Below are 17175 nucleotides of genomic sequence, written 5' to 3'. Positions count from 1 at the left end.
TCACAACTATTAACTCACCTACTTTTTCACCACCATGTGAAGTAGGCATTACTGTTATTCACATTTTTTAAGATGTGGAAACTGAGGCATGGTAATCAAGTATCTTGCCCAAGGTTGTACAGCCAGCAGGTGGTAGAACAGGGATCTTGAGCCCAGCCCCAGCATCTGTGTCTAACCACTTTGCCAGGTGTGCTTCGCATGGGGACTAGAAACTCTAGTTTGTTAGTCTGGTGCCCCTGCTTCCGCCTGCCTCCCTCAGTTTTTATGGCCCATTGGAAAAAGCAAGCCAGAACTGTGGCTCCCAGGGTGATGATCTTTCAGCTGCCTCCTTGGCACTGTCATTCCCTCCTCCCATCTCCCACCAAGGGCTACAGCCGAGAATACCACAGACGGTTTGCCATGGATCAAGATTTCTCTCAAGAAAGAGCTCACAGAAAGGCAGCTGTGAGAAAGGAAGTCACTTGCTACTCCCCTTATTCCTCCATCAGGAGGAGCTAGATGAGGTCAGTGCACATTTGAGTGGGTGCCATCAAAGCACAGCCTCTGGCCAGCGTGGAGACAAACGTGGGCTGTGTGGCCCCTGACTGAGTGGCTGAAAGGAAACTTGAGGTGGTAGATGATGGAACTGATTGAAATAAAACTTCGGTAGGAATGCTGCATGTCATTCATTCAACAGTGCTCCCTGACCAGGGCCCAGGGCCGTGCATATGAGCTGCAAATGGGTTTGTTCATTCGTTTACATAGCTATTTGTTTATTTATTCAATAAATTCTGATTATGCCCCTAAGAGGCACTGTGCTAGATATCAAGGATGAACAAGACAAAATCCCTTCCCCACAGGGGCTCCAGGTCTAGAGAGGGGAGGAGGAAGGAAGATCCACAGTGATTTGTATCATATGCCGAGGAAAGAGAGTCATTTTCTATCACCGTTTGACATCCTCACCCCCAGTGCGGTCCTTCTCTTTGTCTCTCCATGCTGGCAGTGGGCAGTCCCTGCCCTGCTGCCCTTCAGACACAGCCCTCTTCCCTCAAGCTGCCCTCTGCCTGGATCCCACCTTCCTTGTGAGCTGGAGTATTTGCCTTGAAGGAGTCTTGACTCTCCTTCCCTGTCAGTCACTGTTTGGCTGCAGGCAGTGACAGTGGTGGCAATAAAGCAGCAGAGAGAAGGCTTTGGTATCAGAGCAGGGACTCGCAGGTGGGATGGGATGGGGATGGTTTTCTGTTTGACCCACTGTGTTCTCTGTGCTGCTCTGCCCAGGGAGGCTGACCTCTGCAGACTGTGTTACCTGGGCCCCCTGATCTCTCGGCCAATAGAGGTCCCGGCTGAGAAGGGGGAGAGAGGAGTCAGGGTATTTGTTTCCCCCATTCCCTGTCAGCCCCCTTTTTTGCCTGCCTGAAGCTCTGGTGGTGGTTGTGTTTCCTCCATGGTCACAGCTTTGCTGAGTGGCCTCTCTCCTGTGTCCCGTGACCAGAGTTGGCATCGGGCTTTGGTAGAGATATTTCTATCCTGGTGCCACACTAGCCCTTATTAGTTTTCTTCATCTGGTCTATGCCTTTAGAAACTGTCACATCACTAAACCCTTCAGTGAAACCCTTTCGAATGTGTCATTTATTTTCTGTTGCCACCCTGACTGGCTCACCTGGGTGCAGGGGAGGTGGGGACAGAGCAGGTTGGGGTTCCAGTTCAGCTTTATTATCCCTCTTTTTCAGGGTTTCCCAGAGGAAGAGGGAGAATTTGGACAAATGAATGAGGAACAACGCTCTCCTGAGGGTTTTCTTTAAGGGGCGAGGATCACTGCCGCTAGCTCCTTTGAAAGCAGAGTTAAGAGGCAGTGCAGGAAGGCACAGCAGGAAGGCTCATGGTTAGACTACAGAGAAGCAGCAGCCACTGCTGGGGACCTTCCCTGTGCTGGTCACTGACAAGCTGTCTCATTAAACCTTCCCAGACCCTCAACCCCTCCTAGTATCTTATCCTCATTTTACAGATGAGAAGACTGTGGCCCAGAGAGGTAAAGGTATGGGGAGCAGGATTGGAGCTTCACTTTGTCTCAGTTTCTCTGGCAAAGAGAAGCCTCACCTTGTGATCAAGGGATTGGGAGGGTGACAGATAAATCTTGGCTTAAGTGTCAGCATAGCGCTGGGAATCTGGAGCTAGACGGCACTGGCTTGACTCCTTGGATCTGCCTCTTACTAGCTGTGTGATACTGGGCATGCCTCCGTTTCCCGATCTATAAAAATGGGGCTAATGTTAATAACACCTGCCTTACAGGTTGTGTAGAAGGTTGAATTTGTAGTTATGAGGTGCCCAGGAACAGTGCTGGCACACAATGAGCGCCATACACAAGTGTTACAGAATGGAGCCTCCTGCTCTCTCCTTATTTTCCACCCCCTGCCCTCTTCTCATTGCCCACCTCCCCTGCCTTCTCCTCACCATCCTGAAAAAGGGTGAACAGCCACCCAGGAGCCCCTGAACAGGCATGTTGGTCCCAGGCCCTTTGTGAGCATGCTTTTCCCTGCCCTGCCCCCTGTCATCACCATTCTGGATGGAGCAGCAAGGACGGAGACACTTAGTTGGGCTATCCACTCCAGGTCCAATGCCAGTGGGATCAGCTTCGATGGGATGCGCACAGACTGACCTCTTCTCCCCAGCCCCTTCAACTTCCCAGAGCTGCAGGGGGCCTGGGAGTTCTTGGTAACAGCACATTAAACCTCTGTTTGTGGGAACTTTAATTTAAACACAAATTAGAGACGACAAATGACTCCGGCAGCCAGATAAGCCATCCCGGGAGAACAAGGAGAAAGCCAAGAGAATCAGCCCAGATAAGGCCTGACTTTAAACTACTGGTGATACCCAGAAGCCTGGGACAGATGAAATCTAGGGGTCCTGAATGAAGAACCCCAGAAGCTCCACACCCCAGTTGTCCTTGCTCTGGGCTCTATGCCAGCTCCCTCTCCTGTGTTCTCTATATTTCTATCTTTTTGCAAAATTCTAACCTGATTCTTTGGCTCCATCCCTCCCACCCGCACCCCACTGTTTTAGAGAATGCACTTTCTTTACTTTGCTTCTCATCTTCTTCTGTGACCTACTATTCTGAGAAAGTTCTACTTGTTATCTAACCTCCATCTATGCTGCTACCTTTAGAGTCTAATACATCCTGCTTAGTGGTAGCTCTGGGAGTTTCTGTTCATGTGGCAAATGTGGTGTGGTAAAAACAACCTGAAAAAGACCTGGGTGAACTTCTCTGCATCTCAGTTTCCTCATCTGTATGATGAGTGTGTGAGAAAGAATCTCTAAGGACTTGTAAACTCTGACTTCTCACAGAGAATCTGAGGACAAGGACATCCCAGGAAATCTCTATTGTTCTGGAACCCATGAATTTTCCACTGTTCTACTGTTTGGGAGTGAGCATGGGGAGAGCAGTCAAGCCTGTTGATTCCTTTCTGGGAGGGGTCTACAGGCTTTGTTTCCACCCTTCCGCCCACAACCCAGGCTCAGGCCAGGCCCAGGCCCAGGAGAGCGGCTGCCTTTCCAGTTCTGTCAAGGCCTGCTGAGCCCAGCTCTGTGGGGCTGTGGCTGCTAAGATGTTGTCTCTGTCCTCTGGGGTAGGAGCAACACATGTTCCCTCTGTCACAGCACCTGTGAGGGTGGCAGAGGGATGGCAACCCCCAAGAGGGCAGAGTTCCATCTCTCCAGCTGACCTTGAAGCATCTTTTTATCCTGCTTTTCTGGGAGGCTTAAAGTGAAGGTGGAGGGAGATATCACACAGTCCCAAAGCCCCCACTAAATAGGGAGCTACTGTCTTTCATCTGTCATGCAGGGTAAAAGAAGACACGTCAGCTACAGCAAGAGGAAAGAAGGTGAAACCACAGGCAGAACTTTCAGGTTGAATGTTAGAGCAGACTGTGATCCCAAGAGGTCATCCAAGACCCTTGATCCCAGAGGATGCCTATGAGGCCCTGGTCCCTGGCTGGCGTGGGAACAATAATCCCAACAGCCCCATGCTAGACTGACTTGGGAGTCAGAAGGTCCCTGGGACTAGAATAGAAGGACTTTGGCATTTTCCCTGGCCTGGGGCCCTTAGACAGAAGTGGGCAGCTGCCATCAGGAGCCTGGGGCCCAGCTGTGTCCACACCTTGCCCGCCTCCCCCCTCCTGAGTGCCTGGCTGCCCCTGGAGCCCCAGGCTTGCCTGCCATCTGGGCAGCTCAGAGGAAAGCACACTGCCAAGGGAGTGCCAGCGTTGATTTATGGCTCACAACCTTGGCAGGCTCAGGCTGTGTGCCTGAACCGCCTTTGCTCAGGGAAGAGATGCTCCTCTTAAAGGGACAGTGCAGAGGAATGCAGGAATGTCCAGGACGAAAGCTTGGCAGGGAGCTGGCAAGGAAGACCTCCACCCATCAGCACTCTGGGTGACTGTCACCCCCTAGGGAAACTTCTCCCTAGGGAACCACCCATCATACCTGTTACCATACCTTATCCTTTGTAGACTTGGCCCAACTGTAACATATTAATATGTTCACTGTCAGTCTTTCCCACTGGACTGTAATCTCTAGGAGGGTAGGAACCAGACCCATTGTGCTCATTCCTGAATATTCAGCACCAAACACAGTGCCTGGCGCCTAATAAGATCTCAGTAAGAATTTGTCAAATGTAGGAAAGAATGAATAAATGTAGGTCCTTGTCCATGAGGTGGAGGGAAGCCCACGTGTCTTTTTAGTGCCTGCCATGGTTTCTGAGACCCTGCAGCATCTGCTGCTACCCCCAGTATCTCTCCCTCCAGGACCCTTCCTCACCCCTGTCATATCAACCCAGGACCAATGGGGCCAATCTTATCTGGATACCCTTGCCTCCCCACTTTCCTTGAGTCACCTTTCTTAAGTCCTTCACACAATGTTCTTTTCCTCCCATTTTCCTTCCTCCAAGATACTTTCTCAGATTACCTATGGCCTCAGTCCTGGATTCAGATACTCTTTCAGGTAATATTTTATTTTTTATTTTTATTTTTATTTTTTATTTTTCTCGAGACAGAGGCTCCCTCTGTCACCCAGGTGGGAGTGCAGTGGCAGTCTTGGATCACTGCAACCCGTGTCTCCCAGTTTCAAGTGATTCTCCTGCCTCAGCCTCCAGAGTAGCTGGGATTACAGGCTTGTGCCACCATGCCCAGCTAATTTTTGTATTTTTAGTAGAGATGAGGTTTCACCACGTTGGCCAGGCTGGTCTCGAACTCCTGACCTCAAATGATCTGCCCGCCTCAGCCTCCCAAAGTGCTGGGATTACATGCATGAGCCCCTGTGACTGGCCTATCCAGCAATATTTACTGAGTATCTACTATGCACTAGGCACCGGTTGCCAAGAATTCATGAATAAACGGAACAGGCATTATCCCTGAACTCAAGGACCGTACATTTCAGAGAGTGAAACAGACAAAAAAATAAGTAAGCAAGTTAGCAAATAGATATGTGCAATTTTGAGACCTGTTGTGAAGTGGGTAATCACAGACAGGGTGGAGCAGGCACCCTTTAAATTGGGTGGTCAGCTAGGCATGGTGGCTCACGCCTGTAATCCCAGCACTTTGGAAGGCTGCGGTGGGCGGATCACCTGAAGTCAGGAGTTCGAGACCAGCCTCACCAACATGGAGAAACCCTGTCTCTACTAAAAATACAAAAATTACCCAGACGTGGTGGCGCATGCCTGTAATCCCAGCTACTTGGGAGGCTGAGGCAGGAGAATCTCTTGAACCCAGGAGGCAGAGATTGCCATGAGCCGAGATCGTGCCATTGCACTCCAGCCTGGGCAATAAGAGCAAAACTCTGTCTCAAAAAAATATAAAATAAATAAAATAAAATAAAATAAAATAAATTGGGTGGTCAGAGAAAGTTTCTCTGAGGAAGTGACACTTGGGCTGAGGTTTGAAGAATGAGAGGGAGCCATGTAAAGAGTGAGGTAACAGCATTCTAGAAACAGTTCAGTCACCTGGGTGTGCGCAGCAGCATTTGGGGGATGGGAGTGGGAGAGGAGCTTTCCCAAACTGCACACTCCCATCTCTTTTACATTTTGACAGCCCCTGCCCTTCCAATGTGGGAGGACCGTTGCTTAAAATCTTTGGAGAAGCAGCCCTGGCCTTACCTGGAAGCTGGTTAGAAAACAGAGCTCAGGTGCCACCCCAGATCTACTGAGTCAGAATCTGTATTTTAACCAGGTCCCAGGTCATTTGTGTGCAGTGGTGTTTGAGAAGCAGTGTTTCAGGAAGTACCTCACAGGAGGAATGGAGTGTGAGGACATCAGAGGATGTGAGGTGGGTGGGGTTGGGGGGTTGGTTGCTGAAGAGTGCATTTGAATCAGAGAGGGGGTCTGAGTGTGTATATGTGCCTCTGTGTGTGTGTTCCTCCAGCCCTAATGACTGTGGGCTATCTGAGGATGTGCATCTCCAAGCGCTTTTCCTTCCATGGGTGTGGAGTACCAGGGGATACTGTACATCTTTATCCCCCTGTGACAATGCCCCCACTTCCACATACAGCTGTGAGTCAAACAGAATCTGCCAACCTCTGGGTGGTGGGAGCATCTCGAAAGGAAGGCAAGGCAAGGAGATCCCTTGTTCCTGACCTCCGGCAATCCATTTATTTGACTCCAGTCTCATAAAGGCGTCCTGATGAGCCCAATCGCTTGCTAATGGTTATGAGCCGAGACCTGGGGACTTATGGCTGAGGCCTCCGTGGCCACGAACCGGAGTAGGGCTGCGCACGGGAGGCCAGGCTGTGCATGGCTTCAGTTCATGGAGGCCTGTACCCAGAACCACGGCGGGGACTACCACACCCCCACCTCCAAATCTGGGGCAAAGAACATTGCCCTGGGTGGGGGAAGCTGGGCTAAGGAGAAAAAAGACCTCTGGCTGGAGATGTCCAGGAATGAAGGGTGAGTGTCTGGGAAACTGGCCTGACTTGGCGGGGTGGGGTGTAGGGGGAGATACTGGGGAAGTGAGTGGAAAGGGCACTGGAATTGGAGCCAGTCAAACTGGGGTTCAAATCCTGGATCTGTTTTCCACCCGTGTATGACACTGGACAAATCATGGCTCTCCCTGAGCCTCATTTTTCTCATCTGTAGATGGGAATTGTGACGCTATCTCATAGGTTTGTGAGAATTAAATGAGGCCAGGTATGGTGGCTCATGCCTGTAATCTCAGCACTCTGGGAGGCCAAGGTAGGAGGATTTCTTGAGCCCAGGAGTTCAAGACCAGCCTGGGCGACATGCTGAAACCCTGTCTCTACAAACATACAAAAATTAGCCAGGTGTGGTGGCATGTGCCTGAGGCTGATGTGGGAGCATTGCTTGAGCCCAGGAGCTTGAGACTGCAGTGGGCCATGATCATGTCACTGCACTCCAGCCTGGGTGACAGAGTGAGATCCTATCGAGAGAGAGAGAATTAAATGAGATAATGTTTGTGAAAAGCACTTCGAATACCAATTGTATATATTTAAGTGGGTCAAGAGCTTGGGATTCTAATTCCAGCTCCACCACTAACTTGCTGGGATTCTAGCACTAGCACTGGTTTTGTTACCAATGGCTTTTTTTTTTCCTGAGACAGGGTTGCACTCTGTTGCCCAGACTGGAGTGCAGTGGTAAGATCTCAGCTCGCTGCAACCTCTGCCTCCCAGGCTCAAGCAATTCCTCTGCCTCAGCCTCCTGAGTAGCTGGGATTACAGGTGCGCTCCACTACTGCCCACTAATTTTTGTATTTTTAGTAGAGACAGGGTTTTGCCGTGTTGGCCAGGCTGGTCTCGAACTCCTGAACTCAAATGATCCACCCGCCTTGGCCTCCCAAAGTGCTAGGATTTCAAGCACGAGCCACCCTGCCTGCCCAGTTACCAATGGCTTTGTGACCTGGGGCACATCACAGACCCTTTCTAAGTCTTAGTTGCCCCATAGATACTAAGAGGGGACACAGTGCTCTTTTGGTTGCCTCCAGCTCTGATATTTTGTGGTTCTAACGAGGAGTCCTTGTTTGGAAATGGAACTTTGGAATGGTTTGGATCTCATTCTGGCCATAGAGAGGGCATCATTGCAACTGTGGCTTCAGGGCCAATGTGCAGTTAGGGGAGCTGAGTCAGAACAGCCCCCTCTTCCTCGATAGTGCCATCCTGTGAGTATAACCCCTGTATGGGAGTTGGACAGTGTTTGGGAAGACTGTGCAACAGGGGTAAGTAGGAAAGGCCCTGTGGTAGGGGGTTAGCTGAGTATCCATGGAAATGCCTGAACTACTCATGCCTTTTGCACAAGTAGGTCTTCAAATAATCTCTTCTGCTTCCCTCTTTCCCACTCTTTCCCTAAGGTGTGTGGTGGTGGTGGTGGTGTGTGTGTGTGTGTGCGTGTGTGTGCCTAACCTGATTGGGAGAGTAAGCCAAATGGAGTGAAGTGGAGAAACATCCCCAAAAGTCCCAGGTGGAGACCTAAGGATTCCTAAATCACAGTGCAGAACAGGGTCCTCTACCCTTTTCCCATTCTGGGAACATCCTGAAGCCAGTCATTGTGGGAGAGAGACATGACCCCCAACCCAGCCTCACAGACCCCACCCCTCTTCCACGCTTTGCCCTACCCTCCTTCCGTGTGCTTGTATCCTAACCTTAAGCCCTAGAGACTTCTAGGTACCCAGAGAGCAGCCTATTCAGTGATGTTTACTGAGCGCATGTTATGTGCCTTGCACTGGGCCTAGAGCAAGGGCTGAGTGAAATTAGACCTGATCCCTGTCCTGAAGATGTCACAGCTGAGTAGGCAGAAAGACTTTAAACAGATAATGGCAACACGATGTGCTAAGGAATATCAATGTACAAGATAACAGGTAGTCTGTATCTATGGGAGAGGGAGGCGTAAAAGAAGATGCTTCGGCTGCTTTCTAAACATGTTTGTCCTGGAACATTAAAAACATATGAAAACAGCAGTATAGTGTCCTCATCATGCAGCTGCAACAATGGTCACACCAGGATCTTGGCATGTCTATACTCCCACCCACGTTCCATACCCCACTGCACCATTACTTGGGGTGGAACTGGATTGGTTTTGAAAGAGGAACAGCAATTCCCCAAGTAGAAAGTGCTGGAGGGAAAAGTTTGCAGGCAGAGGGGATGCTGTACTCAGAAGCTTGAGCAGTGCCTGATGCTGGTGCACCAAACCGAAGCTGAAGGAGTGGGACAAGATGCTTTGGCCCCTGTGCATGCTGGCCCTAATGCATCTGTCGCACAGCGTGCCCTGTGGCTCCTTTTGGAACTCGGGTCTCCAGGCAAGTCTTCGGCAGGGCCAGGATAGCGCAGAGCCAGCCCTTTGAGTGCAGGGAGTGAGGAGACACCGCTAAGATGGGGGGCCTTGGCTGGGCGTCCGCGGGGCCTTGGTGGGCCTAGAGCGCTGGGAACTGGCACGCACCAGCACTGATGGGCAAAGCGGTCGCAGTCAGGCCCTCCACCCCGCGTCGGCACGCGGTCTTAAATATCACCCCGGAGTTTTCAGTTATCTCTCCTTAATGGATTTGCAGGGGCTCTTTCATCAAGCGCGGGGTGGCTGGGTGTGGGGGTGCGGGGAGGGCGCGGCGAGGGCTGGAGCTGGGAAAATGACCCATATTTCAATATTAAAGCCCTTTACGATCGTCAGCAGCATGAAAGATGCTGCAAATTAAACGGGGGCGCCTGCGCCAGCCTCTCCATCTCGCAAGTTTTAATTAACGCTGAGGGGGAGGCGGCTGACCGGCGGGTGGGAGCCGGGCCAGCGGCGGATCTGGGAGCCTGCGGATCCCAGATTCCGAACTGGAGTGTCAGGGATCTCGCGGGCCGGGCCAGGCCAGGCGGAGGCGGAGGGTGGTGGGCTCCGAGTCCCGGGCGAGGGCGCGGAAGATGCCCTTGGAGATGGGCAAGGCTGAGGAGTGGAGGACAGGTTGGAAGGTCTCTGAGCATCTGACCGGGAAACAAAACTCTGCAACTGAATGCAGGAAGCTTTGTTCTTAAAGGTGAGGGGGCTTGTGGCCAAATCATGGAGCTCTTCATCCCCAGGCTCCTTCAGCGCGCGTCCTTCTGCCTCTCTTCTTTCGACCAACACTTCCCCCAAACGCTCCCCCGCGTTGATTCCCGGTCCCCTCCCACCTCATCCTGTGGCTCCTTGTTTTGGGAGGCAGGCGTGCTTCTGTGACCCCGCGGCTCCTGTTCTGGGACATCTGCTTTTTCCATCACTCCCTGGCTTCCCAGGCGAGCCCCATCCTCCGGAGCGGAGCGGAGCAGCGCGCACAGAAGCGCCACTGTTCTGCCTTGGCAGGGCCTGGCCCGACAGCTTGTGCCTGCGAAGCAGACCCATCCGTCAGGCGGGAAGGATGGAGCGACGTCCAGCTGCCCACTCTGAGGACTCCCCACGGAGACACATCTGGCCTTGGCCCAGACTCCTCTCTTCCCTTCTCCGCACCCGCCAACCCTTCCCCCAACTACCAGCTCAGTATATACTTCTGTCTCTCCTCCTTTCCTTGCTTCTCCTCCTCCCTCCCATACGCATGCAGCCTGGGGCCTGGGGCCCAGGAGAGCCACTCCTCTCATGGGTCACACTGAGAAGTCCTTCCTCCACCTGCATCCACATGGCAGGGCATAACTCTAAAGCTTAAAAAGATCCAGCGATCTCAGTGGACCACAATCCAAAGCTAAGTCAGCCGATCAACACTCAAGGGCTTAAATCAAGGACTTTGGGCAAACCCTATAGAGCGGAGGAATTAGAAAAATAATACAAATAAAAGACATGGTCATTATTCCTGGGTATTTACAGATACTTTGTGCTTCCTGAAATGTTTTGCAGAAATCACATTCTCCTCTCATTGTGCTACACAGCTTGCAAGCACCAAGACAAGAAATTCTATGATAAAGCAAAAAGAAAAGAAAAAATCCTCTTCTACTTTCTTATTGGTGTGTATTTTTTCTTGTCAATTTCTGGTAATCTATCAAGCCTACTTAAAATAGTGCCTGCTTATGCAGTATGGTTAGGATGATGATCACACACTTAAACAGGATAGGGAATAAGTACAAACTACAAGTGCTGTGGGGATGCAGAGTAATAGGACAAGTGGTGAAAATTAAAACATTTTTGGCTTAATCAAGGAGTACTTCCTGGAGGAGGGGAGACCTGATTTGGAAGGAGAGGTGATATAAACTTGAAAAGAAAGTTCCAGATGTGGAAACACTGGTTTTATTCTTTATTTTTATTTTGAGACAGGATCGTACTCTGTCACCCAGGTTGGAGTGCAGTGGCACGATCTTGGCTTACTGCAACCTCCACTTCCCGGGTTCAAATGATCCTGTGCCTCAGCCTCCTGAGTAGCTGGGACTACAGGCGTGTGCCACCACACCCAGCTATTTTTTTTTTGCTTTTTTTGTAGAGATGGGGTTTGGCCATATTGCTCCAGCTGGTCTTGAACTCCTGGACTCAGGCGATTCCCCTGCTGCCTTGGCCTCCTAAAATGCTGGGATTATAGATGTGAGCCACCACACCTGGCTAACACCAGTTCTAAAATTAGGCAGAATCTATATTTTACTTCAGGTTGAGGAGCAGATAATCTTGGCTGTATTTTCCCTGACAATACAGTAACGGCAGAAGGTGAAAGCCGTGTCTCGCATGGTGGCAGACAAGAGAAGAGAGCTTCTGCAGGGAAATTCCCCTGTATAAAATCATCAGATCTTTTGAGACTTCTTTGCTATCATGAGAATAGCATGGGAAAGACATGCCCCCATGATTCAATTACCTCTTACTGGGTCCCTCCCACACATGTGGGAATTCAAGATGAGATTTGGGTGGGGACACAGCGAAACCCTAACAGGGTAGAAGGGCAAATTTGACATATTAGTCTTAAATAATTAAAAAAAGAGAAGAATGAGAGAGGAGGAAAAATCATAAATAAATGGAGCAAAACATAAACACCTGGTGAATCTGAAAATCTCAGAAAAATACTTTGTGGTTTCTTATACTTTTCTTGCAACTTTCATGTTTGAAAGGTTATCGTCCTTCTGCTCAAATTTGCCAAAAACATTTAAAAGTCTATTAGTGCAATGTACTACTGAATTAAAAAAAATCAGATGTTTGTCTAAAATCTCTGATAATAGTATTTTTTAGAATTGAAAACCTCAGCAAACTGTAGCATTTTAATTGATAAACATAATCTTCAAAAAAAGAAAACAAATCTGCTGCAAAATCCTTCATAATGTGAAATTTAAACATTTTGTCTGCGAGATAAAATATGAGGCTAGATTACTTATTATCATTACTTCATCCCACTTTATTCTAATCCATTCATAGCCAGTGCAAGATGGCAAGAAGACTGAAGACCAGAAAGGTAAAATGCCACTCCCATTTTCACACTATACATTTGTGTTTATGAAATGTCCAAGATAATTTTCTACTTAATTATTAGAATTAATATCACAGTTTTGTGTTTTTTCTGATATAAGATCAATATTTCAAAAAGTGTATTTCTTTACACAATAAATAGAAGATTAAAATATAAAAAAGATACCCCTTTGAACAGCATCAAAACATCAAATGCTTGAGATAAATTTAATTAAACATATGCCAAATCTCTACAGAACTATATAACTTTACTGGGTAATATTGAATGAAACCTAAACAAATCAAGAGATAGAATGTGTTCATAAACTGAAAACTTAAATTTATAAAGATGTCCATTTTCCTAAATTCATCTGTTGATTACAATATCAGTCATAGTTCCAAGAGGCTTATCTTCAAAAATTGACATGTGAATTCTAGAATTTAGATGACAATGCAAAAGGCTAAGAACAGCTAACATCTCAAAAAAGAACAAAGTACTTACAGTCCCAGATATCAAGGCTATAATATAAACCACAGTAATGAAGAAAGGTAAATATCACAAGCATAGATAGACAAATATAACAGTATAGAATCTTGTATCGGTATGGAAAAGAAATCTAGATTTTTACCTCACTTCATTCACAAAACCATTTCATTCATGTGGATCTAAACAGGAATGGAAAAGCAATAATTGTATAAGATAATAAAGAATATCTTCAGGGCCTGGGAAGGCAAAGGTTTCTTAAGCAGGATATGAAAAACATTAATGATTTCAACTGTATTAAAATTAAAAAGAGTTTTCTTCTCTAAAAAGGCACCAATAAGAGAGCAAAAGCAAGTGAAACTAGATTATTTGTGGTTTATATAATTGACAAATGGCTTATATGCAGAATACATAAAAATTCGAACAAGAAGAAGAGAGGCCACCCAATAGGAATATGGGCGATATTTTGAAAAAGCAGTTTACAAAAGAGATTATACAAATATCTAATAAACGTTTTAAAAGACGTCCAACCTCACTTGTCCTTAAATAATAATTAAGTCCATCAGCAGAAATACTATACATTCACCAGAAAAGTTAAAAGATAGAAAATAATTTAAAGTGTTGATGTGGTTTTGAAGCAACTGGAAATCTCTTATGCTATCAGGATGAATTTCGAACAACCACTTTGGAAACAAGTTTCATATTATCTACAACATTTGAACACATGTGTCCTGTATGATCCAAGAATTTCATTTCTGTGTATGCATTCAACAGAATTGTATGCACATATGCAGTAATAGAAACTTATAACAATGTTCACAAATGGATTATTTAGCCACAGAAGGAAAGCAATGTCTAACAAGACAGGAAAGAATAAATAGTGGTGTATGAATAGATTGTACTACTTTACATCTATCAAAATGAATATGATAAAGATACACACAATAACATCTGTGAATCTTGATCATAATTTTGAACAAGAGGAACAAATACAAACACATTCTGTATTAGTCTATTTATAGCGGGTAAATTATTCTTTGCCATTTGACATCAGGAGAGTGGTTACATTTTGGGAGAAGGGAGAGGGAAATAGTGTGGTTGGGGCATGAGGAGCCTCCTATGTGTCCTTTGAGTGTTTCTTGACCCAGGTTGATAGTTTCATGGGTGTGTTCACTCTGAACTGATTCCTTGAGCTATACAATTATGATTTGCACAATTCAATTATATTATATTTCAGTGGAAGCATATGAAAGAGAATCATTGCTGCTAAAATTCATTAAGTGAAGGCTTATGGGGAAGTAGACCTTCATAGCATCCCATACTTGCAAAAAGGGCAATCTAACTGAAAGATGACATCAGTACCAGGTATCAGATATCACACAAACCAATGATCACTTTTACTGTTTCAACTGTGGGTCAACCTGACATTACAAATTTTCTGATGTAGTACAACATGAGGTACAAAATTTCACCTGTGATTTATTCTAGTCAAGCGTGTTTAACTGGCAGCCATTAAGGCATTAGGTGTAAATTTAGATACAGAAAGCAATCAAGCAAAGCCTCAAGGTATGCCATTTTGTAGGTCAATTGGCCTCTTTCCTTCAACAAGTCAGTACCATTTAAAAAGGGGGGTAATTCTAGAATTAAAAAAAAATTAAGGGGTAGACAATTAGATATAATGTGCAGGACTGCACTGAGACTGGTTTAAAGAAATCAGCCCTAAAGAAAAATGTTTAATTTATTAAAGACATCTAAATACAGCATGGATATTGTATATAATGAAAATGCATGAAAATAAAAATATGAAAATTATTGACTGAAAAAGAGGTTAAAAAGTGTATATTTGATGAAAAATAATATGCAAGGCTAGAGGCAAAGGTACTAACAATGGTGTTTTCTTGTTTATAGGACTATTTCAACACATTTTGCTCCTCTGCATTTAAAAACTTTTCTCTGATGCACATATACTGTTTCTGTAATAATAAAATTATGTTTAAATGATTCAACATTTCTGAATAGCAAATTACTATATATGTATACTTTAAAATAGACAATTTATAGGGCTATACCCAACTTGTGGCTGTGCACTGTCCAGTTACTATACATGTACTTCTTACCCTCCTTTTAATATCTAATTATAAAATTCTGAACTCATTGAGGGAATTGTTTTTGCTTCTTCTAAGTTTGATATTTGTATGGTATTTTTAAAATTATATATTATGAACCTTTTGTATATATTTGAGTATTTTGATATTTTACCTATAAAAAAGTACAATGTTTACTGAACAAAATAATAGAATAATTATTTTTTAAAATGTAGAAATTAACAATTGCAGGCAATATCACTTCCCAGAAATAATTTCCAGTTTTATTACATTGTCATCATGGACTAAATTATACACTATTTTTACTTTTTGGAATATGCTAAGGTTTTCATTGAGGCCCAATACTTTGTCCACTTTGACTATTATTCCATGAGTATTTGAATAAATATACACATATTACTTATCTTCCATTAATTGCTTATGTCCTCCTAAATCTCACTTATGTTTTTTCACTTGATCTTCCATCAGCTGAAAAAATAGTATTATAAATTGTATTGTAAAAAATGCTTCTGAAGTTTTTGCTTTCTGAATTTTGCATACATATTTAATAAATATTTATGAGTTACTTATTTATAGTGACCTTTTTATTGATATAAATTGCCTTTGTCCTCCTTCATATTTTTTACCAACCATGAATAAAACCTATTTGTTCTAAATATTGTGATCTTTGCTTTTTTTTCTTTATTTCCATTTGCCTGTAATTCTTTTGCCCAAAGCTTCACTTTCAAGCTTTTGAGTTAATTTTTATTAGAGTTGTTGCTTGTATGCAATAAATCGTTGGCTTTGTAACTGAATGTAATCCTGGAAGGAATCATGATTCCTCTCAGAGTTTCCACTGTCAAGAACCTAAAGAGTCTGTTTACGGAGATGTAGCTAGGGTTAAAAAAATAAGAGAGAAAGAGAGATGCAGAGGAACAAAGACACCAACCACAGGAAGCCATAAAGGGACAAGAGAAAAGACAGCATTACCAGAGCTAAGTGAGTTCTGGAGCTGCAAGGAAAGGTCGCATAGCAGGAGCTCTAGTTATGGAGAGATTCAGCCCCTGGCAGAAGCACAGAACCAAAGCAGAGGGAATCAGGGAAGAAATAACCCATTCTCATCTCCACCTAACTTGAACCCTAGAGGAGCCTCCCACTGAGTGCCTTCTGCTGAAATTCAGGCGACAAAGGAATCTGAATGATGTTGACTGCATGGCTCTGCATCCATGAGCACAGAGCAAGTTATACAAGGGAAGAAAATAAATCCATGAAGTCAATAGAAACTTACCAGAACATTACCCCGACTTTGCATTCATTCTTGCCTCTTGCTTAGATTAAGAAAATTGGATCTCCAGTACAGGGAGAACACAGTCCTAGCATAATTTAAATTGTGGCAGGGTGTCAGCAATTCAGTCTTATTCCCAACTGGATTATAAATGTTAATGTCACCCACTATCAGTATTCTTTATATGAGATAGCAAGGAGAGTGAGAGGAAAGAAATATTCAATTAACATAAATATGTAAATTAGCTACTACTGTTTTCACTTTTGGTCATGAGGCTAAATTTTATCATCATAATTTCCTTTTTCTATTGTCCATTCCATTTTCAAGCAAACTTTACTACTTCCGTAGTACAGGAATTATTGTCTCATGGGATGACGCAAATCTTCATTTCATAGGATCAAAGTCCCTAGTGATACTGTCTTTATTTGGTGGCTCTTTATGGGACATATATGTGCTAAAAGGCTCCACAGCAGATCTCCTGGATTCCAACTAGGCCTACTTGCCTAATTTTCATTTGTTAATCAGAATTAATCAATCCATTCAGTATAGTTAAACTCTTTATTGCCAGTTAGATCAATGGCATTAGGAGCTAAAAATAGCAAGGGTGCAATTTCAGGTCCAAATTTAATGGAAACATAGCTATATTTCTTGAAAGAAATGTTCCTTCCTTGGAAAAGAGAACCTCCAAAGCTACTAAATACAAGTTTCCAGGAAGGGAAATAAAATTCTGTAAATAAAATATTAGGTAAAATAACTGTACTTCTTAGTTCCTGATCCTACATATTCTGGCTTTTGGAAATATGGCTTATGTATTGGCTAATAGTTTAATCCGTTAGGCCAGCACCACAATTCCAAACAATATTTTGTCACACCTGGCATTGAAACTGAGCCTTTAGGAAGCCATTCCATCATTCTATCAGGCCAGCTGCTTACTGGTGATGGGACATGTGGGGAAACATGAATTCCATGGGCATGGATCTTTTGTAAC

At 45.2% G+C, this 17175-nt stretch overlaps 1 protein-coding gene across 5 annotated transcripts in view; it reads left to right on the top strand.

Moving 5' to 3' along the window:
* Positions 1–17175, top strand: part of LOC129531450 (core-binding factor subunit beta-like) — a 78253-nt gene that overhangs the window by 25431 nt on the left and 35647 nt on the right. The window contains exons 4-6 of one of the 5 annotated variants that reach the window (XR_008676681.2): positions 10814–10920; positions 12305–12341; positions 14727–14819. The exons of 1 other annotated variant lie outside the window; for it this stretch is intronic. Coding sequence is in view for 3 of the 4 variants with exons in the window: in XM_055377394.2 (XP_055233369.1) it covers positions 10846–10920; positions 12305–12341; positions 14727–14761 (147 nt within the window). In the remaining variant the exon portion in view is untranslated. Of the gene's footprint in view, positions 1–1709; positions 1954–10813; positions 10921–12304; positions 12342–14726; positions 15469–17175 lie in introns of those variants that run through there. 3 more of the 5 variants (XM_055377394.2, XM_063698389.1, XM_055377398.2) reach the window with 3 other exon arrangements.

The sequence above is a fragment of the Gorilla gorilla genome, chromosome 16 (genome assembly GCF_029281585.2).
Source record: "Gorilla gorilla gorilla isolate KB3781 chromosome 16, NHGRI_mGorGor1-v2.1_pri, whole genome shotgun sequence".
Taxonomy (NCBI): domain Eukaryota; kingdom Metazoa; phylum Chordata; class Mammalia; order Primates; family Hominidae; genus Gorilla; species Gorilla gorilla.
Note: the sequence above shows the minus strand (reverse complement) of the source record. Positions and strands in the feature narration are given on the sequence as shown.